Source organism: Vidua macroura, chromosome 1, assembly GCF_024509145.1.
Source record: "Vidua macroura isolate BioBank_ID:100142 chromosome 1, ASM2450914v1, whole genome shotgun sequence".
In the NCBI taxonomy this organism is placed as follows: domain Eukaryota; kingdom Metazoa; phylum Chordata; class Aves; order Passeriformes; family Viduidae; genus Vidua; species Vidua macroura.
The window spans coordinates 103,009,735-103,033,371 of NC_071571.1; the positions used below are offsets into that span (position 1 = coordinate 103,009,735).

A 23,637-nucleotide genomic window follows, 5' to 3' on the forward strand; every position below is an offset into this window, starting at 1 on the left:
AAATTAAAAGTGAAAAAAAAAGTTACAGGGCAGGAACTACATATTAATTGGCTTTACTGTGCTTAAGTTACTATTTATTGTAAACTGGCACTAGTAGTGATGTGCAGATGGAAGGAGTCTGCTGTCCACAGAGTCTTGTTCTGCTGCCTGTTTGCCCTCTGCCCCAGGAAATGCCCCTTGGACATTCACACAAGCCAAGGAATAAGTTCTCTGTGGTAGCTCACCTAGTCATTAAAAATCAGTTCAAAATCAAGGATTTTAAATCTCTTATTCTAAGTAACCAGCTGTCCTGCCCAAGCCGCACTTCCCTCAGAAATAATTTCACTGACATCAGATCTCAAGCTTTCTTGAATAATTTACAGCCTGGAGGGTAACAAATCTTTTTCATGAATATCTGTAACCTCCTACTAATAAATAATTAACTGTCTGCTCATTACGAGTACTAACAAAGTATTGAATTTCACAACATGGAGAATTTTTTTTTAACTTTTCCATTGAATCTCCTTATATATTCCAGGAATGCTAAGGTTTGATGTATCAAATGTTCCAATATTAAAAATTCCAACTAATAACATGACCAATAAAATTTATTAAGTGTTATATTTACAACTATTTACATATCCCTTCGATAGATTAATATTAAAATAGACAATATACAATTTAAGAATTTTAATTCAAAGGCATTTTGTTGGAAAAAATAGGCTCTATTACGAGACCACCATGTAAGAACAAAAGGGTTTTTTGCTTTACACAAAAATATTTTCAGTATAGGAAGTTATAGGTATGGCATTACAACAGCAGACTAATATGAAGTATGATTTTGTAAATATTACAACAGTTTAGGTATCAGTTATTGAAGGGAAGGAGTTCAGAGTCCTGTGGAGCATGCAGTACAGTTCAATCCTCTTACAGTTATGGTGATGAAACAAGCAGCTAAAAATCAAATGCATGCCATACAAAAAGGAACTGCCAACCAGGAACACACTACACTTAATAAAAACGACAACTTTGGTCCAATAAAACATTAGACAAAAACAGTTTTACAGTTAAAATATCTATTTTATACAGGTTTGAACATTAATTACAAGACTATTTACATTTGCACAATATGTATAAAATAAATTATTTAAAAATGAAGACAATATTACATCTTTTTGCAAAAAGAAATCTGTACAGTAATTTACAAAACATAGTAAGATTGATTCTTTTCCTGCAAGTCTAACACTTTCTTCCACAGGCTTTCTCATCATTTTTCTGTGGGAGTTCAACTGTTACTGAAGTTTCATAATACAAAGCTTTATAGCAGATCTTAAGTATCGTTTGCTTTTTGGTGGATGTTTTAGTTATTAACAGCTTCCAGCGCTGTAAACTCACCAGGTTTTGTCATCTTTTTCAGCAATAAGCCCTAAAGCTACAGGCTATTTTAAAACACAGATAACAGCAGTTAATAGGAATCTGAATTTAAAATCAGCATCCATCTTCTGTGTTTGAACAAGTGTCTGTGCCACACTTCTCTGTAGGAACACCTGAATTATGGAGAAAGGTAGTATTCCACAGAATTAAGTGCTCTGTCTCAAAAAGAAAAATACCCTTGTGCATCACTGCACCTCAGTCTCTAGCTGTCCATGGGAGGGACAGCCAGACGGTGCTGGTTGTCATATGGGTGTCAATTCAAAGTCATCATTGACATCAACAAGAGGAACATAAAACTCCTGAATTTCATAAATGCTGATAGATTTGTATGTAGCAGGATCAAGCTCTTGCAGTTTAAGCTGCCACTCCAGTCTCTGCACTGCGTTCAGCGCTGCTGCTTCGTGCTGCTGCCTCATCAAAAGGCACGTCTGGTTTAAAATGGAGAAAGAAGTTATTGAAATACTTGAAAAAATATTTCAACAAGTTTGAACACAGGAAATATCTCTAAGAGCCTCTCTGCTGATAGTAAATAATTCCCCCAGTATGTATTTAGAAATTTGCAGAATTTTCTATTACACTACATGGCAACAAAAGTTAGGTTTTTTCTATACTGACAGACCTTCCTTTGTGTTGCCTCCACAGAAGCCCATGATACTGCACACTAATCTACTCTTTATTAATCTCATCTTCAAGTTGACATTAATTTTGTTTTGTTTTTTTTTTTAGTGTAAAAACCAAGAAGTGTACCTTTAATTTGTCAAATTTATCATCAACGTCCTGCAGCCATGACATGAACTGTCTCGCATTAAATCGATCCCTCACCGATGTTTTGCTGTCATCAGTCTGCAAAAAACAAAAATAGATTAAAACTTGATGATTCAATCTGAAACATACTTTAAAACACAAAACCTACTCTGTGGGACATAAATAGTAAACAATCCCACAAACACTGCTTCCCATGGAAAAACAGATTCAAAGTACAAAGGTATATGAAAGTATGAATGTTGACTAACACTTCCACTGTGAGCCAGCTGATCACTAAAAAATGGGTATTTTCAGATTTCCTCAAGCTATTTACTCTGCTCTGGTTTTGAAATTTAGGATGGGAGGCTCAAGAATTTATGCCTTAAAGTCTTAACTAATAAAGGGCAGATCCTTCCACAAAATGACTGTCTTTTTTCTCTTTAAAATTCCATAACAAATCAAATCAATATCCCTCAGGGAAAAGCAAAAAACATTAATAAAGGAAATATTAAGCAGCCTCATTTAACTGACTATACTTTCAAGTATTGAAAGCAATTAAAAAATATTTTTGCTATCACAATCCCCAAAAGGACATTAAAAAATGGAGCAGACCTGTCTTACATCCTGCTTAATGAAATAGTTTTTTTTTTAAATTCCAACTTTTTCACAAGGATTTGGAATGTCACATCTGCCCACTGTGAAAAACTAGATATACTCTGTGCATAGTCCTAAAGCCAGAGTATGCCAATCTAAAATTTAAATGATAACCACTAAATACAAGAAGCTGCTGTTCCTCTTTCAGGGAGAAAACAAGACACTGCAGGAATTTGTACACTGAGGCAGAAGGAACAAAAAGAAGCCCAACCAAATGTGCAAAGATTGACCTGTCTAGAGAACAAAATTAGTATTTGCTAATGGGGTAACAGGAAAATGGCAGAATGCACTACAAGACAATGTTTTCTTATGCATCTACATTCTTCCCATTAAACACATTTTAATCAAACCATCAAGCTGGTAGTATAAAACATTGATTTCAATTACATAAAGAAAAAACGACTTCATAATTTGCTGAACATTATATGCAATGTAATTTCCTAAGAAAAATTACCACAGACTGAAACACAAAGCTGTTGAAGTAGTGAGGGGGATGGAGAGGCATTTTATTACTGCTCTTGCTATTATATAGATGGTAAAAGGCAATACTTGGAGGGGTGCACACAACACCTCAACTCTGCCCCCAACAAAGATTCCTTTGGTTTCATAAAATTCAAATACGGAATCAGCTTACTTAAAATGAACTGTAAAATGTTTACTACAAAAATTCAGTTATGTCCACAACTCATGTATTCCTCATCTCTAAAAAGCTCAAGGCCTATGAACTGGAGCAGAAATAAAGTGAAGTATATTTGGAATTTTGGAAGAGAACAATTTTTGCCCTATCAGTTAGAAGTACTAAGGAAATGATGTTTTAAAAATTTATCTGTATGAAGCTTAAAATGAGAGAACAATATAGCCTCCATAAACTGCTATCTCCTGCTGAATCAACTCGCTGGGCATAGCTCTAGTTCTCTAAAGACTGGGGAAAAATGTAGTAACTGACTGAAGAAACACTGGAAGCTGTAGTAATTCTATAAAGGGCCGCAGAACTAATGTAAAATTTCCCATATGTTGGAAATGTATGTGTTTCGTTTTAAAATACCCAAAATCCAATGCATCAACATTTTCTCCTTGCATTATGTGCTTCTCACAGCCACTGTAACAGGTGTCAAATGCTGGTTCTATGTTTGTTAGTTGGAAAAACTGTCCACAAAATACCAACACCATGAGATTATTTTCTCTTAGAGATACAGCTGCAGCCAACTTTTGAATGACAGTCCATACAACATACACAGATTGTGAAGCACATTGCTTATTTTATGTTTTAATCAGGCTCAACCCATGTTGAACATGTAAACAACAGGGCACAGGTAAGTCATATGGAGCCTGAAGTAATTCTGAAAAAGACTATTTCATCTGGTGGCATTCAACATTTCACTGTTGGTCATCTGTTTTTGATGGTACAGTTCTAGTGACTGCCGTGTACAGAGGAGGAAAGTATAATGTGGATACATCCACAAAACATCTCCAGATTTCATAAACCAATTTCATCACTTCACACATTACTGCATTCCAATTATCTGGATTACTGATAGATGTCATCTTCTATGCTGATAATTTCTTTGCTCTTGTTTAAGCTATTCGTAAGCTTCAAAAACATGTTCTGTTTATGACTGAAATCTGTTTTTTTCTTACAAAATCAGCAGAAGAATTTTCTTATTTTATCCATCTCATAATTCCTGGAGGTGAAAGAAAACCAGACATGGTACAAAACAGAAAAAACACATACATACACCCATCTCCTCCTATTACTGTACACCAACTGAGGCCCAATATAAGTAACAACTTATAGTGGGCATAATCTTAATTCCAGGCAAAACAACAGTTTTGCTATGGGAACAGGATTCTCTCTGAATGCTTGAGCCAGGCTAGCAAGACCTTTTTGTCTGAAGCTGTGAAGGACAAATCTTTACCTGAGCATCCAGAGGCACGTTGTATACCTCAGCATCCAGGAGCACAGTGCAGGCACTGAAGGGCAGAGTTTGATTAGCCAAGGTCCTGGCTGCTCGGTAGTGAACACGTAAAACCTCTTGCTCATTAGAGACAATAAGCTTTTCCTAATTAAGATATCAACATATAGATATACATTTAGTAAGTTAAACATTCATGAAAGTGACCACTAATTTAAACATTTCTTTTCAGGGCTTACACTTTTGAACACTGTGAGAAATGGGCTGCTGAAGGTAGGAGGGGTTGTTCTTCTAATCAAATACGAAATTTCAATTTGATGAAGCAGAGTGTCCCATGGATTTCAGAACTGAAAACACCTTCCCCTTAGCCCCAGCCTCCAGTGATGGCTGAATGTTTCCACTTATTGAGGCAAGTCCTGGTTAATGAGGGTGGTCAAAGATGAAAGGTAGGAGGAGCATAGGGTTGGGATACAGATTTGTGAATGTTAACTGTATGAAGCCTTTTACTCCAGGCACAGTGGCCAAGCAAACTGAAGCAGAAATACATTATTTGCAGGATAATTTTTTTAAAAACAACATGCAGTAACTCCCAAAATTCACATCTGCATAAATATTCTTTCCTAAACTGAGACAAGAAAAATACAACTCCTTTGACAAAACTTGACTTACAGTTGTATAAAGTGGATTTAATTTGAAGAACAGCCTATATGAACAAAATAACTAGGAATATGCACAAATTTTTAAGACACAGAAGAATGTTTGTATGTGTTTACTGCTCTACAATAAAATGTCTCTAATTTTTATCAAAATAAAAGAAGGCGCATTATAATATTATAATACATTTCCTGTTTTTCAGAAAACAGGAAAAGGAGCACCTTTCCTTTGGTTAGACTCATAGAGTCTGCGCTGGAATGGACCTTAAAGATGATCTACAACCCTCCAGCTGTGGGCAAGAACACCTTCCACTACACCAGTTTGCTCAGGGCTCCTGAACACTGCCAGGGATGGGGCATCCACAGCTTCTCTGGGCAACCTGTTCCAGTGCCTCACCACCTCACAATAAAGGATTTCTTCTTAATATCTAATCTAAATTTCTCTTCTCTTGGTTTACAACTGTACCTCCCCTTGTCTTATCACTATTTGCCTGTGTTAAAAGTCACTTTCCCTCTTTTATATATGCCCCTTTAAATACTAAAATGCCTCAAGGAAGTCTCCCTGGAGCCTTCTCTTCTCCAGGCTGAACAGCCCCAACTTTCTTAGTCTGTTCTCCAAAGGAGAGATGCTTCAGTCCTCTCATCAGTTTCCTGGCCCTGCTCTGGACTCACTCCAACAGGTCCATGTCCTCCTTCTGCTGGGGACCCCAGGGCTGGATGCAGCACTCTGGGGGAAGGGGGTGGTCTCACCAGAGCAGAGTAGAGGGACAGAATCCTCTCCCTAGCCCTGCTGGCCACAATATTTTTAGTTGCAACTGATTTCTTTTCACTCAGAACTTGAACCATGCTTACAATTTCTGTGCTTCTTATTTTATACTCTTCACTGAAATACTAAATTCAAGTAAAACCACTCTGTGAGCTGGATTTGTTAAGTCACATTGAAATTGTCAATTGAAAAAGTATCACACTGGGTTTGATGTGGCAGCTCCTTGTGGAAATCCTTATGATACACCCGTGTCAGAAAGGGGCCCTGCCTGTGCCCACAAGCTATCTGGCTCATGATACTGGCATCTAAAGCTAGGTTACCATGGAAAAAGGGCAACCTAAAACTAAAGAATACTCCTAAACCAGGAATATTTTATCTATTTCTGTACTCAAAATCAGTGATGCCTACAGATGTAGTTCTAATATAATTTTAGGTAGTTTCTGAGCAGAATATTGCCAAATATGTTTAAGTCTTAGAGCCCCATGTGTCCTCTCAACACAAAATTTACTGTATCTTCAATTCTTTTAACTCAGCCAATTTGGTTCTGAAGTCTACAACCATCATTAGCTTTCAAAACTACAGTGTGAGCCTTCCTTCCCACTGCCTCTGGGATAAATCTGGGACACAACTCAGAGCAATTAACAGGAGAAAGCTGTTGTCTTACCAACTTGAGGGTTCTGCAAACAGCTGCTCAAACCATTTCCCCCCCCCGCTTCGAAGTTTCTCCAATTAATAAATTTGGATAGAAAGAAGATAACTTCTAAACACTGTTAAATTGAGAAAAATGTAGTCTGTTCATTGAAAAGGCAAAAAATCCTAAAGCTTAAATCCAGGACATAAAAAATAAATTAGCCTTACCCTTTCAATACTGTGCTGTAAACGTAGTTTCATCCTTACAACCTCCTGTTGTTTAAATAGTTCCTTAAGTGGGTCCGACAGTGATGGAGGTGGTGTAATCTGTGGAACAAGTTTTATAAATAATACAGTGAATGTGTATTTAACATGTTTAGCATTGCTCATGTGATCTATTAAAAAAAATCCAAGAAACAATAAACAAGGCATTTTTAAAGAAAAATATGAGCTTTTTACTTTCAATTAATTATGTGAATTCAATGTGTTCGCAGTAAAAGGTTTTAAGGATTCCATGCCATAAAATTAATAAACCCAAGTGAAATTGGTGTTTCAACCTGTTTACTGCTTTTAACCAGTCATTATCAGCATTCCATAGCTGTTCTTTTTAAAAGGCTATACTGTAGAATATAGGAAGAATACAACTTGCTTCCCGTTTTAAAGACTCTTTAAAGCACTGCTGTTCATTTTGAGAAGATAAAAACTGCCTAGCAAAATGCAAGAACAAAGTAAAAAAAAGTACTGCTAAAAGCACCCCAAACCACTTGATGTATTCATACAATAGCATCAGCATTTTATATTGCACAAAAGATAACCAACCGTACTCCTTATCTTGCAAATCACACAGAACACAGGAAAGCACAAAAAGCAGACTAGAGACCCAGACAGTAGCTTGAAAAAGTGTTTCTTCCTGTCAGTTATTCAAATAAGTTTTAAAAAAAACCTTATTCCTTAAAAAGAAAGTAATTTTAAAAAAATCAAACAGACTTGAGTGACATATCAATGCTGTTACTGATTCGCTATACTTATAAACATTTTGCATCTTCAGTCAGTTATAGTAAACAACCAGGATTACTGTCTGGTCTGAGCTGTATGAAAAACACTGACAAGGCACCTGGAGCAACTAGCAGAAATCAGAGGCTTTTTGAGAAGTAACTAATAAACTTCTTGGGAGTTTTAAGGCTCCACCCAAAGTTTGCTTCCCTGTATGCCAGTTCTATCTGACAGTTCAGCATGGGTTTTAACAACTGACAGATGTAAGAGCACTGATGCTGCTTTGGAAAGAGCCATTCAAACTACATGAAACACTGCCTACTACCACTGATGCTCAAAAACCACAGCTCAAATACATACCTGCAGTTACTATTCCCTACCTTGTGCATAACAAGCAGAAAGATAAATAACTCTTTTCAATAAAACAGATCCTTCAACTGTCAAGAAGTAATAAATCCATTATGGAAATACAGATACACTATAGATTAAACTAGACTATTAGTATCAATCTTGCACCTATACATTCCACTAACGAAGTGATTTATCTACCAGAAATGCCTGAATTATTATTATATTGGAAAATTATTTCAGGACATTTTTTTTTCCCAATTGGAAGTTAGCCAATGTCTCTAGAATTATAGAACATAATCTGAATACCTGATTGCAGTTCATTCCTTAAATTATTATATGGCATAAAACTACATTCAACTTCTTCACATTTCAAACTACAGAAGAGGATACACTTCCTTTTTCTTAGTGAAAACAGTTTGGCTCTCAAACCAGCAATGTTTATGGCATATGCCATTTTGTATAAAACATCAGTATTAAAAACAAATACACCCCCTATAGTCTAGTTTTTCCTGAAGACTTTGCATTCATGGTACAGTACAATAGTGCTGTCATAGTCTTTCAATAAAATAAGACAAGATGCTTGTAAATAATATGAAGATTTAATTTTAATAAACTCAAAACATCTCCCAAAATCTCCATTATTTTGCTTACAGAAAAGCACACAGGTAAGATGCAATAGAGAATCTAAATAAGCTTTGGGTTTATGCTCCTGGATTTTCCAGAAATAAAAACTTCAGAGCTGGCAAGCATCCATATCACTTGAACAATTTCACAGAATCACAGAATGGTCTGGGTAGGAAGGGACCTCAGGGGTCATTGAGTTCCAAGCCCCCTGCCATGTGCAGGGATGCCACCCACTAGACCAGGTTATTCAAGGCCCCATCCAGTCTGGCACTGAACACTTCCATGGATGTGGCATTCACATTTGCTCTTGGCAACCTGCTCCGGTGTCTCACCACTCTCACAGTGAAGAATTTTTTCCTGATACCTAATCTAAACCTGCCCTGTCTCAGTTTGAAGCCATTCACCCTTGTAGTGTCACTACATTTCAAATATTATAAAATGTTATTCCCTTACATTTACAGTTTAATTGCACAACAGAAATAAGAAATAACCTGACAAGGAGCTGATCATCTAGACAGCACAGCTGTGTGGACTTTTATTTAAACATGTGTTTCAGCAGATTATGTTCAGCCCTGAACACAAGATTATGTTCAGACTTGTGTGACACTGACAGGTCTCCATGACCCCAGAGATCCCCACTGCCACTGGATACATTCATAAACTCTTCACTCCCACCCAGCCCAGCATCATCTGCCAAAATGTACAGCTAGATTTTAGGTTTGGTTACAGTCATTTATGGAATGATCTGTTTTTTCCTCTCTTCTTGGAAACTTGGGAAGAGTGAGCCTCAGATCCTTAGGATCTGAACGTAGGATTTGGGCAGTCGCACACCACCTGCTGGAAATCCCAGCTTGTGAACCAGCACTAGATTCAGACAAAGGAAATTGGTTTCTTTGAGACCACAAAGTCTGACTTAAAGGTTCTGAGGAAGGAACAGCCAGAGGAGCCTCTCAGACCTTCTAGTCAAAGAAACTGCTACTAAAGAGAACACAAACAACTGTGTAGGGAAAATACAAACACATAGGTTGGGCTTGCAAAAACAGAGCACGAAACTGAAAACCACAAAAAAAGATGCCCTCTGTTTTTTTGCATAACCAAAATGTTGAACTATTTTCTTAAGGGCCCAGACTTCATACAGAACAGAGGGAAACAAAGGGGCCCTGCCTGCTTCAGAGAATTCTCTGTTCCCAGTCTGAGAAATCACCCAGAAAAGCCAGACAGAACTTGGCCTTGTGCCTCTGCTCCACCTCACTTGGAGCCAGCCATTAGAGCAGGTTTGATTGGCTAGAGCTCGCGTTCAAGACGTGTCCTCCCCATCTCCAACACATCAAAATCCATCAGCAACTTTCCTGCAGACCTTGCATGCTTCAGAACAACTACAGCAAGAGCATCAACTCTTCATTCTATAAACCTTCAATTCCCATTTGTGCTCCTCCACTCTTCTATGTCATCCAAACAGCCAGCGTGCTCTAATGCTCTATTTCATGCATTTTGAAAACGAGTTTCTGGTAATACCCCTAAAATTAGATTTTACCACTTGAGTTTCTACAGCAATGCCAAGGAGACCAGACAGAACCCCCTTTACTAGAAACTTATCTGCTACATAGCCATTGGAGGCTGGCAGTGAATCATCCTGGTACCTCCTCTAAGGAGACAATACAGATAAAGATGACTGAACCCTGTAGAACTTGTAACAATATGAAAGGCAACAGAGCCAAGTACAATTGAAATTTTCTCTGTTAGAAGATTCAGATTTGTTTCCTTCAATTTTGAACTGACCTGATGACTCCTACCTTATGTTTTGTATTTGTACTGGTGAGAGGGAAGCCATAATTCATACATGAATATCCTTACAGCCTTAGGTGATCTGGGCTGTAAATTACAATATATAAACAAGGCTGTGGAAACAAGGTTTTAGCACACCATCTCCTAGTTCCCACCTACAGCACATCTGAAGTTCATCAGATAAACTACAGTGCATCATTAAATTCCAATGCAGAGAACAGTAAACATACTGTTCCATACACCAACCATTCCGAGGCTCAGAGTGTCAGAGCTAAATATACGGTCTCCACACAGACCTACACAAAGGATATCTGTAACACAGGAATAATTAAAGAAAGAGTATCTACTTTCTCTCTATGTAAATTGATGAGGTAAAATTTTGGTTAACAATCATGAGAGAATTGAAGGAAAAAACTGCAAAACAAACATGACAAAAAGGTAATTTTACAACTGCTTATCAAATTCTGCATCATAGGCATAACAACATGTTATTAATATTTCAGAGAGACTAAGCCTAGTCTTTATTTTCACTTTGTTGGACAATGTGTACAAGAAACAAACACTCATTTCTGAGAATGAAATGATCCTTGGTTTAGCAATTCTCCTTTTTATGGTATTGTAACAGGAATTATTATGATTGCAATTTTCAGTGGTGACAAAATAAAATTGTTAAACTGTACACAAGCACATTGTATCGTTAAGTTAAATCTGAACTATTACTAATTTTTAAACATTTTTTTTTCTGAAAAGAAACATGAAAAGTTTTATCCAAATTGTACATTTACACAAGTGACAGTAATTAAATAAAACAGTTGCATTGGAGATTTTTCAGACAAGAAAACTGAATTGCTTAGAGTATCTTTTTATTTAGAGCAAAACTCATACTTTTTCTTACACTTTAATTCTAATGAAAATAATCACCAATTTCCTAATAATTTATTTTGGTTTCTCAGAATTTATCTTCTTCCTTTTTGCTTCTAGGAACTTAAAATAAAAAGTTCCACCTGGTCTCTCTACATCTGTAGAATATTACCAGGACCACCAAAGTATATACAAAACAATTAACTGTTTAAAACATCATTACCATCAGAACATGTACGTGTAAGGAGGCAAACCAGAAATCCAAATGAGACAAAAATCAGTAATTGTAACCCTTTAATTACATGTTTACATTTTTATCAACTTTTTAAAAGAGGCTTTCCTTTTCAACAACTAATTAAAAGCCATTGAGAATAGGAAGCACACATCCATCTCTGGTATTTTCTGAACCTGTTACCTGAGATTTTGCTCTCCAATAGCTAAATTTATTTTCATTAACTGCAGAGTTCCTATTATACACAGTAATAGAGGCAGGAAGTAATTATAAGGCAGTACTTTAATATCAAGTCAAAAACTCTGCCCTCCTTATAGTTTCTACACACACATTGCCATTTATGATTGAGAATTGAATTCTATTGCTCAGGTAGGAGATGGGCCAGGGAAAAATATATTCCATGCTTCTCTACTTTCCACTTGTCCCAAATTAAGCACTGAAGTGTGATGCCAAAGCAGTAAGCTGCAGCTTGGAAACAGTATGTACTTGACTAGCGGCAGCTTTAATTAAAAAAAATAGAAATCTGTGCCTCCAGTGATAAAGATGTTACAGAAGCTGCAACAGCTACTGAGAAAGATTTGTAGACTTGGGAAGGCTGACAGCCTGGTACATCGTGGTGAAGCTTACCATACACCCTGGCTCACCCACAGACCTTGCAAAAGGTCTTACCCACATCCTTCTTTAGGCTGTAACTGGCCTAGTAATCCCCAAAAAATGAGAACAAACAGCTTGTGCAGGGAATTAAGACTAGCTGCATAATGAAGCAAACATTTTAAAATTTACACATTAAACTTCTATTCATTGCTTCATCAAAAAAAATCCTCAGCTCTACTGGAAAAAGCTAAAGCTTTTTGCTCTCAACTAAGGATGAGTTATCTTAGAGGAGCTGACATAATAACTCGTCCATTGAAAAATGGAGAGAGTAGACCTAAACAAGTGTCTCTGAACTACAGATGTTCTTCAGTAAAAAGGAAAAAAACCTTGACATTATTTAATAAAATTATGAACACTTTAGATTGATGGATTATAAAAGCCAGGACACAGCAGATTACATCTGCTGCTTTTGAGATAGCTGGCAGGCACTCTCCTGCTTAAAACATTTGGCAACAGACTTGGTATTTTGAAGCACTGCACATCCACCCCGCTCCAAACAAAACAGCTTTGACGAATTAGTTTTAATGAAATTATTGACAGCAGAAATTCAGAGAAGCTCTCAATAATTTACTCCACTTCTGAAAGAGTAGGCTTTACATACTTTGAAATATAGTATTTGTCTGTGTGCCCTTGACAAATGTCATACACAGTTTGTCTTATAGTGACTGTGAAACCACTGTTTGTATTTCCAGTGAACGGGGCTTTTAAATAGGATGCTATTAATCAATGTTAGTTTGACATATGTCAACTTACCGCTTCCAGCAGAATATTCAGAAGCAAGTTAGGAAGAATATGGAAGTCACAAAAACAAAACCAAAACATGCCTTTCATTGCACTGCATATTGAAAGAGCATGTTACTTACAGTTGGGATGCATATCTTGCTCAGGGGATTGCCATCCAGCAGGTAGGAGCCATTGAAGGTCACATATTCATCATAATATTGAGGTGCCTGAGGAATAACACTGCACAGCAATTTACGCTTCTCTTCTATTTTCTTCCTTATGTGCAAGTATTCAAAATAGGGGTTTGCTCTCTCAGAACTGTACGGCTGAATCTCCTCAAGTTTCAAAGAATCAACAATAGCTGCCAGTGACTGCTGGGTTTTCTCCTTGGCCTGCAGCAAAGAAGGGTTTGCTTGCACAGGCTGAGGCACGCGTGACACCTTCCTTTTACGTGGATGATGTACCTGAGCATCATCATCTTCAGTTAATCTAATTCTTGCTTTCATAGATGCTGATGATTCAGACTCTTTTTCTGATGTTTGTGTACAGCCAAGAGGATTCTGCTTGCCCTGGTTAGCAAGCAGATTTGCCCTGTTCCTTGTGATTCTTTGAGGTACTTCTTGCTGTTCTATCTTCTGATCCTCAGCAACTTCTTCTTCTACTTTAACTGTTTGGCTGAATTTATGCACCTCTTCCTGTGTAATCTGTTGTGAACTATTTTCCAAATTGGATATAGAGGAGTACTGTGGTGGATCATCTGCCAACACATTTTCTTTGTCTGCAGTGCAGGGGCTTTTATTAACCAATTCATTTGTAATTCCCTTTGACGTTCCTGAACTTAGTTCACAGAGTTCAGCATTGGCTTTACTATCAACAACATGCACAGAGACCAACTTTTCTTGTTGGTCTTTTTCATTTCTAATATCTGAAACATCTGCTGTGTTACCATCCACTTCACCCAGGGCATTCTTACAAACAGCTTTACTGAATGAGTACAAATTCACGTTTAACTGTGAACTGCTATCACTTTCAGGAGTATCCTTCTCTAATGGTACCACTGGCAAATCATTCACGTTTTCATAGCCCTGTGAAATATCTTTTGCAGAGCTCTCAGAATATACACCCATGGATGCATCAGTCTTCCTAATGTTTGAAGGGAAGAAAGCATTTTCCAGCTCTCTGGTACTAGTATCATCTGCTTCCGAAGCAGAAGTTGCAGTCTGAACTAGATTTTGCTGCTGTACAAATGATGAATCTTGACTGATAATGCCTGGTAAAGAAATATTTTTTGACACAACTGGAAGTGGCTGGATAGGTAAAGAACAAGGCGACTGTGAAGGCAAAAATGATGCAGATTCTTGAGAAATGGAACTTTCCTTAATTTCAGGGTGCTGAGGCAAAAACTCAGATACTTGTTGCTCTTTTAATGTCCTGCTCTCAGAATTATGCACTGCTATAATGCTTTTAACATCTTGCTCTGACACACCACAACCTGAGCTGTTAAAGTCATTGTTTAATGAATTAAGTTTGTCAAAAGGCACATCCCACAGTTTGGTTTGCTGAGTCACACCACTTTGACTACATGGTTCTAAATGCATGTTAGAGTCTTCTGAAGGGCTCATCTGAGCATTATCTTTAATGGTACTTGTCCCTGTTGTTGCCTGCTTGCTGCTAACAGCTCTATTTGGAGACGATGTGAAGTTTGACTGCAGAACAGCCACACTGCTTTGAAAATCTCTTTCAAGTGCACTGCACAGTAGCTCTGGTTTAGGAGAAGTGCTACCGTAAGTCTGAACTGATGGCAGAGCGTTCTGGTTGTTTTCTTCTGATGTTCGAGGCTGTTTGCTGTGTTCAGAAACTGCAGCAGGCATGCTGCATCTTCGAACCTCTATAACAGGCCTACACTCATTTAAAACCAACTTAACATCTTCAGCAGATGCTGATCTAACATACATTTGTGGGAGCCTGTTTGTGAAAGGTGGCTTAATGCGGTCTGGCAGCTCAGCAAGACCATCGGCCTCTTTTTCCACAAGGGCTGGTGATTTGGCACTTGCCAAAAATGGTGACTGTGAAAAAGACATTTGGGAATCAGAACCTTCTGGCATAAAGTCCGAATCGTATTCAATTACAGGCCTTGGAGTAGTTACTGTGGTATGGCAAGAATCCTCAGAGCTCGCAACAGAAACCATGGACACTGACCTGGAGCTCAGCCCCATCTTTTCACTTTCTGATTTGGGCGATCTATTTAAATTATCTAAAGCCAGTGAAGTCTTTGCAACATTGACACTTCTCGTATCTACTGACTGTGATCTATTACTTGTAGCATCTTTCTGCTGTTTTTCCTTCATACAAACATCTGGCAACTCTGAACTTTTTGAACGAATCAGTTCTTTGCCTTTTACTTCAGCTAATGAGTGTTTGGGTTTTTCCTTCATTTTGTTATGTTCTGAACAAGTGCGGTTTCTCAAACGTTCCTTCTCTTTCTGTTTTATTTTTTCTTTATGCTTTCTATGCCACTGCTCTATTTCCAGATCTTTAAGGCTAAGCATTCTTTCAAAACTAGTTTGCATTAAATCATCATTGACTAATCTTTTTTCTTTAGGCCGAGCATCTTTCGATGCAGGAGCTGGTTTAGGCTTAAGTTTCTCATGTTCAAGTTTTAGTTTAAGCAAACTACTTTGATGCAGTTTATCTTTATGCTTGTCCCTCTCTTTGTATCTGTCTATATCTTTATCTTTTTTATCTTTCTCTCGACCATCTGGAGTTTTCAACAAATCATCTTTAGGTTTTTCTTTCAAAGATGACAGTTTGTCATGAACTGTTTTATTACTTTCAGTACTAGTGCATCTCCTTTCCTCTTGCATATGTTTTGAGCTTGATGATGATGAGGTCTCCTTGTCTTTGGATTTGTCTTTTTTTTCTAATTCTTTTTCTTTAGTTCTATTTTTTTCTGATTTAGTATATTCAGATTCTTTTTCAGACTGTTTGACTTTTCTTTCAGTACAGTGTTTTTCTTTGCTTTCAGCCCAATGCCTGTCTTTATCAGCCTTTTCTTTATCATGCTTCTTATCAGTTTTTTCTTTATTTCTTTCCTTGTCATCAACTTTTTTAAGAGCACCCGTGCTTTTTACTTTATCATTTTCCTTATGGCACCTTTCTGGTTGCTGAAAACTGGACTTCTCCTTTACTTTCTCTGTATTTTCATTTACTTCTGCTTTATCTTTCTCCGTTTTGTATTCATGCTTTAACTTTTTATCTTTTTCTCCATGTTTTCTTTCTATCTTTTCAAAATCTTTTTCTTTAACTGAGAATCGCTTTTCTGTCTTCTCTTTATTTTCCTTTAAATTCTTGTCCTGCTTTTCAGTATCTGTTTCTCTTTCTACTATATGAACGCTGGCTGCCTCATCTTTAACACCAAAACAGAACAATTCAATTTCTTTATCTGCAAGTATAACTTCTTTTTCTTCTTTTGTATCTTTTATTTTTTCATCCTTGAGAAACTTCTCATTTTCCTTTTTGTTCTTCTCTTTTTCTCTCTCATCTTTAATACTTCTCTCTTTCTGGAACTGTCTCTCCTTAACTAACTTATCTTCTTTTGCCACAGTTTTTTCTAGCTTTGATTTTCTGTCTGAAGAAAGAGATTCATGTTCTGTATTTATCAAAGTATCATCATTTTCATCACTTTTGAAAAAGTTCTCCTTCCAAAATTCTCTGTCAAACTCAATACTTCTTTGAACCTCTTTAACATTATCTTTATGTTTGTGTTTCTCTCTCTCCCCATCCTGTTCCTTTTTGTGCTTTTCCTTTTCTCTTTCTTTGTGCTTTAATTTATGCTTTTTAAGTGTTTTACCTTCCTTGTCCATTTTTCTCAAAGTATACTCTGAATTCTCCAATGTTGAGCTATTATCTTCCTCTTTAATTTTAGGACTAGATTTTTCACCAAATTCCAACTGAAAATCCTTTTGATGATGCTTGCTTTTTTCTTTGTGCTTGCAAGATTTGCCACTAGAACTTTCTACTAGATAATCAGAATCAGTGTTGTGGTCATACCGAACTAATTCGGACTGCAATGTTATTTCAGAACCTCCTGGTGATAAGCAAGTTTTGGTGTTTTCTTGCTTTAATGGCGTTGACTGCTTTTCACTTAACCCACAGGGATGCTTTGGAGATTTTCCAGCAGTGATATGAAACAGATGTAAAGAAGAATCTTCTTTTGAGGTGAAAGACTTCTTAAAGGTTTCTTCCTCTCTAGCTTTATCTAAAGGATCTAACCCAGAAGTAGCTATATTTGTTACTCTAGCATTTTCTTTTTCTTGCTTTACTTCTTGATTCTCTTTATTTTTGCTTTGATTTTTTACTTTCCTTTTAACTTTGCCCTTTTGTTTGTGCTCGTTTGTAACCATATATTCTTTCTTCACTCTGACATCAGAATTTGATGTTTCTGAAACAGAGCAAGGTGAGACCATTTTCTTGTCCTGAATTATTTCTTCATCTGAACTTTCAGAACTTGAATACAGAACTCTAGAGGGTTTCTGCTTTTTGTTTTTGAATGATTTTGAAAAGACAACTTTTTCTTGTTTTACAAATAAGCTGGTCTTTTCAACTTCCGTTTCATCTTCTTTCCTTGGGTCTTTTCTAAGAATATGTTTGTCATCAATCATTTTTTTCATTTCATCTTCATCATCATCTTTGAACTCATACTCATCTAGAGCAGATGGAAGTGGTACCTTGCTAGAGACTGTTTGTTTGCTGTTGTTGGCTACAGAATCCTTTTCTGCTTCTGAATCAACATTCCCATCTACACTAGAAGGATTTACAGATGGAGTTTCTTCAGAATCTAGAGTAAGGAAAGCAAAAATTAATTGAATACTGATGGGAGGACACTTGTCACACCTCAGGACAAAAGAGTTCAGTTCAGTTCAGCAGTCACCTCTTTACAAACAAAAAAAGAATAAAACCTATCTTAAACACACAGCAAAACTTCTCAATAAAATTAAGCTTTTTAAGAGAAAACAAAAGGTCATGAAATCAAAGTTCTCCCCTCCCTTTACAGCTCTCACTTAGGCATGTAAATATACTAATTAACATTTATATCTAATAAAAGTAATGCAGTTTAAATTTTGAAAACCTCACGTATTGTGCATAATTCCTGTATCACCTGACTCTTTCTGAAGGACAATACCCTGCACAGACTGTTGAGGAATCAGCTGCTAAATAGTAACAAGATTCTATTACACATATGTAAAAATATTTGTCTTAAGATCAATGCTTTCACTAAGCTGAAGTTGATTCTGTGAAGTGATGCCACAACTGCTCTTCAGAACAGAAGGACCACACACTGTATTTCAGATTATTCTAATGCCAAAAAAGTTAACACTACATCAGAACATAGGGCAATATGACTTTTTTCCTTGAAGTATACTGCAGCTTTGACTAGAAAACATTCCTAGGGGGTTGCGTTTTAAGTACTTGTCTGGGAAAGAGAAACCAACTTTTACAATCACGTGACACGATGCTGCTCTTCATGTGCTTTTCACAGATCACAGAATGGCTGACGTTGGAAGAGACCTCTGGAGATCACCTCGTTCAACCCACCCTGCTCATGCAGGGACACCAGTGCCTGGTCATCCTCATGGTGAAAAGAAAAATGTTTCCTGCTGTTCAGAGGGAACTTCCTGTGTTTCACTGTGTGCCCATTGCCTCTGGTCCTGTCACTGTGCACAAGCGACAAGAGCCCAGCTCTGTCCTCTTCACAAACTCCCCTTGGGTATTTTTATGCATCGACAAGATTCCCCTGAGCCTTTGCTTTTTCAGGTTCTTTGTCATCTTCCTGGCCCTTCCCTGGACTCTATCCATGGTGTCAATGTCTCTCCTACACTGGGGAGCCCAGAGCTGGACCCAGCACTCCAGCTGTGGCCTCACCAGTGCTGAGCAGAGGGGGAGAATCACCTCCCTCAACCTGCTGGCAACATTCCCCCTAATGCAGCCTGGGACACCACTGGCCTTCTTTGTAGCAAGGGCACATTGCTGGCTCATGATCAGCTTGGTGGCCATGAGGACGCCCAGAGCCATTTCTGCAAAGCTGCTTTCCCAGCTGGTCAGATCCCAACCTGCACTGCTGCTTGGATGGTTGTTCCTCCCCAGCTGCAGGACTTTGCACTTCCCCTTGCTGAGCTACATGAGATTCCCATGAGCCCATTTCTCCAACACAGTAAGTTTCCTCTGGATGGCAGCACAACTCTCTCATGCACCACTCATTCCTCCTCAGAACCCCCAGTTCTGTGTCATTAGGAAACTTCCTGATGGAACACTCTACCCCAGCCATTAATGCAGGTGTTAAACAGGAGTGGACACAGTATTGATCCAAGGTACAGAGGCAGTTACTGGCCTCCAAATAAACTTTGTGCCACTAATCACCACCATTCTGGCCTAGACATTCAGCCAATTTTCAATCCACCTCACTCCTTTTACCAAAATATTCTGAATTGTTGAATATTCTGTGAAAGCCAAATGCAAAGTTCCTGTCTGACACTCAAGTAAGTTACTCATGGTCAAGAATCTTTTGCTTCTGAGGAGGCAACAATTCTTTCTGTGCTCCAAGAAGTGTTACATGCTCCTCAATCTGCAGAAACACAGGAAGGACCAAGAATTACTGCCTCCACTTCAGCAACTTACTTACTGGGTCACCCACAGAAACCAGTGGCCCACCACTGCCAGGAACTTTTCTACACTGAGTAACTAAGTTGCACCCATGTGAAACACTGACTCCTGATTCATCCACTAAAGGTGGGAAGTAAGTGACTTTGGGGACATTTTTCACCATGAAACAAACCGTCTCAGAAACACACTGTATCATAAAAAATATGGTATTTTCCTCTCTATCTTTCTCTGGTAAAATCATCATTCTGATATAGAGTTGATCTGCAAAGTGGGAATGACTTATTAAAGACAAGAGAGAAAAGTAAAAAAAAAAAAAATTCAGAACATGCATTTCAGATAATTCAATTGAAAATTTTAACAAACTACCTCTAAAAATATAAGTGAAAGACAACCTTAGCAATATCAATGCAAGTCTTAAAAGCTAACACTATACAAAAGATTAAGGCCACTTAACCTTAGGTGAAATGATGCATTAAGTATACAATTAAATAGCTACTTTTACCTGAGCAACTGTCCTCATCATCAGAGATGGGCACCTCTCTTTTCAACAGCATTTCCAATTCTTCAGTTTCAGCAACATCAACAGGTCTTTCCCCGTGCTTATTAGCTTGAAATGGATTTCCACCATGTCGAAGCAACAGCTTCACAATCTGCAGCATTAAGTAAATGAACTTTGAGGTTATCCACAACATTTTACTTGACCAGCATAAAAATCCCCTGTTGCACATGAAATGTGAGTAACGCAATATGCGATCCTAAGTCCTATCTATGATATTGAGACTGGGAAGCAAGACTTCAGCAACTAAAATGCAAAGTCCAGGTAGTGCATACAGTCTGCTCTGTAAAGGAGGTGAAGGGGAAGACTAGAGACAGCTGCCCTCTGTTACACAGCATCATTATAAAAGAAAGAGGCCTTTGTTCTTGCTGTTCTAGCATTTCTTCACACAATTTATCTGTTTCCCCACCTACCAGGCTCTTTACTCCTCTGCACTTGGTTCACTCTCTTGTTCCAAATTTTATTTCATTTTAATAAGGAACAGATAAACTTTTACAAGTCACAGTACTATTGGTTTCCCCAGCAGTTCCAAAAAGCCCTGAGAGATCTTACCAGAGGAACAAAGCACCTCCACCTGCAACTGCATGCAATAAATCAAAATCATCAACTTCTCCACCATCAAGGGCAACAATTTGTTAATGTTACAGTGATACCAAGGCCACTGCATTTTTAGCACAGTGTCCAGTATTACTTTTTTTCCCCTCTATGTATAAAGAATGTGGAAATTCAGCAGACAGTGACATCTTAACAGGAAGCTTCAGAATTATTCTGGTACATAATGTCAGTGAGATGGCCACAGGCACCTGTACTGATACCAGATAAGCAAAAGGTCCCATTCTCCAAGACTCTACTACAACTCTATGAAAGCTTGATCTAAAGACCCAAGTTCTTCATTTACATACCTATAAAAAGCAGTTACTAAACAGCTAATAAAAAACTTCACAACAGATTATCATAATTAATTTCTCTAGCTTTTCCAGAAAAACCTTTCAAACTGAACATCTTGTTTGAAAGGTGTTCTTAATTTTAGGATGTATTCTATCTTTTGCTTCACACAACAGATCACATACACAGTAATGAAATAAAGGAGATATAAAGGGAAAGTGGAGTCATTTCTGCATCTTATTGGCAGAAATCAAGAACCAATTTGAAAGTTAATGTAGAGCACCTACAGAGCTCAATTTATCTTCTCCACTAAGTGCTGATTGGTAAATTAAAAAAATAGTAAGAATATATATACATCAATTCTCTATTTCAATGCCATTAAAATATTTTAAAAGAAATATAGGATATATACCTTTAAATATTTATAAACAGGCATGTATAATACACATGAATCCACAGTATACTTTTAGAAGACATTTTCTTTTGAGAATTCGATACAGTAAAAGTTTCTCAAAAAAAGTCACTCTTGTTTATTTACTAAGAAAGTGAAGATGAAACTTTTTAATATTTAAGAAAACAGATACTGGTAGGAAATATCTTGCAATAGAAGTCAGATGAAACAAAGACAATCAGAACAAGTTTAAGATGCTCCCAAAACAGCAGAAGCAGAACTACAAGACCAGAATCTACAACTAGGACAGTTAGGATCTATTCTGAAGCTTCAGCATTTCAAGCCACGTTTTTATCCCCCTCCCACTCTCCCAGAACACTCACATTTCTATGTCCACTGCTAGCAGAATCATGAAGAGGGGTATCATCATCCAAGCCCTGTGTGTTCACATCTGCTCCCGCTGCTATCAGAACTTTAGCAACATCGTAGTAACCAACATTACAAGCTTCATGCAGTGGTGTCCAACCTAGAGTGAAGAATGGTAGGTTGAAGACAAAGATCAAAGATTTGGTTTTTCATTCCTGTGCTACAGATCTCAATTCCCTCTGAACATTTCAAAACACACTCACACACAGTCCTTGGCAGAACAGCAATGCCATCCATCTGATGAACAACACATGCTTTATCAACTTCAAACCTCTACGTCAAATTTCAAGTTTTTCTGAGATTAAACTGAACGCTGGAATCACAAATCAAATAGTAGAAGACAAAATCTGGCACAAAATCCCCAGGCTAAACATGTTAGAGATTCTTTGACTAGTAAACATTTGAACGCTGGTAGGTGTATATAAAAATAATATTATAATACATGGAAACCGTTTGAAAACCACACTATTGGAAACAGTAAGTGTAGCAAATTGCCATAACTCCTTTAGAGTTACTGAACATGTACTAGGAATCATTAACAACATTAGCAGCTAGATAATAAGCTATTAATAAATAATGACAGAGAACTTACTCTGGTATTTCCCAGAACACCAGCCATTGTTTGCAATTTTGATTTCCACAAGTTCAGTGCTCATTTTCTGTAGCAGAGCGTCAACTGAAGATGACAACTCACACATGCTATATTCCTTACCTCAATTTCCTCTTCCCAGCTTGATGACTTCCACTTCATAGCTGACCAGAACTGCTGTAGATGCCTTCTCAAAGCCCAGTTCTGGGGAGGCATTCAACTTTTGTTTCCAACATAACCAGTAAAATAGTTTAATCACATGAGCTCTGTATCTAATCAGTAGCAGTCTTGCACATCCATGAAGTGGAGGTACAAGAAATCCCTAACTTATCTAATCCCTCAGTAATGGGATTTCTCACCTTCAGCCTTCACTCAACTTCCAAGCTGCTACTCATTAAAATTTTAAAAGCAGCTAAAAAAAAAAAAAAAGAAAAAGAAAAAAAAAAAAACAAAAAGGGAAAAAAGGAAAAAAGGTTCTAAGTTATTCTAAAGCAAAACACCTCTTTCTATTCTTCAGACACTAAATTTCCTCTTCAATCATCACTTTGGTTACTCACTTCCAGCTCTGTCTGGCTACCACCTCCATCTATAAATTTTCTTGCTATTTGCCCTTTTCACACTCATCCAACATGATAACACTCTTCTGCTCCCAGCCCTCTGATCCCTGTCTTTTATTCTCTGTATTAATTATCTTCATCATTTATTTTTCTCCATGTTGTACTGCTTTGCTTTTCCATCCTTCCACAATGTCCAGCCTGCCAACTCTAGTGCTGGCTTGCTGTCAGTATCTGTTTCCTTTACTCTTGTTCTCACATGGCAGTATCATTCTGGCAGATATCCCATGAGCAGGGTTACTTCCTCCATTACTAATTCATTTTCTGCTCCTTTAGCTCTGCCAAATCCTTAGCTAAAAAACCTCTAATTCTCTAAACTACACTGCATACTAAATTCCTACTTTTCTCCACTCATGACTCACTGCTTCAATCCTCCCCCTCTTCTTGACTTCTCCCTCTGCACAGTATTTTGAAGTTCAGCCATCTCTGCTTCTCACTTCAGATCACCAATAAAAAAATATCTCACTTGATCCCAAACAACTCCTCCAGAATTTTGAACGAAGTCTCCAACAACTTGTAT

General features: G+C 37.5%; 1 protein-coding gene across 2 annotated transcripts in view; it reads right to left on the reverse strand.

The window, feature by feature from the left end:
- Positions 1 to 569: 569 nt before the first annotated feature.
- ANKRD12 (ankyrin repeat domain 12) overlaps positions 570 to 23,637 on the reverse strand; it is a 59,353-nt gene continuing 36,285 nt past the window's right edge. Inside the window, exons 6-12 of one of the 2 annotated variants that reach the window (XM_053971146.1) lie at positions 21,872 to 22,014; positions 20,159 to 20,306; positions 13,137 to 17,833; positions 7,002 to 7,100; positions 4,728 to 4,871; positions 2,161 to 2,256; positions 570 to 1,841 (exon numbers count right to left, since the gene is read on the reverse strand). In XM_053971146.1, coding sequence (XP_053827121.1) covers positions 1,656 to 1,841; positions 2,161 to 2,256; positions 4,728 to 4,871; positions 7,002 to 7,100; positions 13,137 to 17,833; positions 20,159 to 20,306; positions 21,872 to 22,014 — 5,513 coding nt within the window. In that variant the 3' untranslated portion in view covers positions 570 to 1,655. The remainder of the gene's footprint in view (positions 1,842 to 2,160; positions 2,257 to 4,727; positions 4,872 to 7,001; positions 7,101 to 13,136; positions 17,834 to 20,158; positions 20,307 to 21,871; positions 22,015 to 23,637) is intronic. The other variant, XM_053971158.1, reaches the window with a different exon arrangement.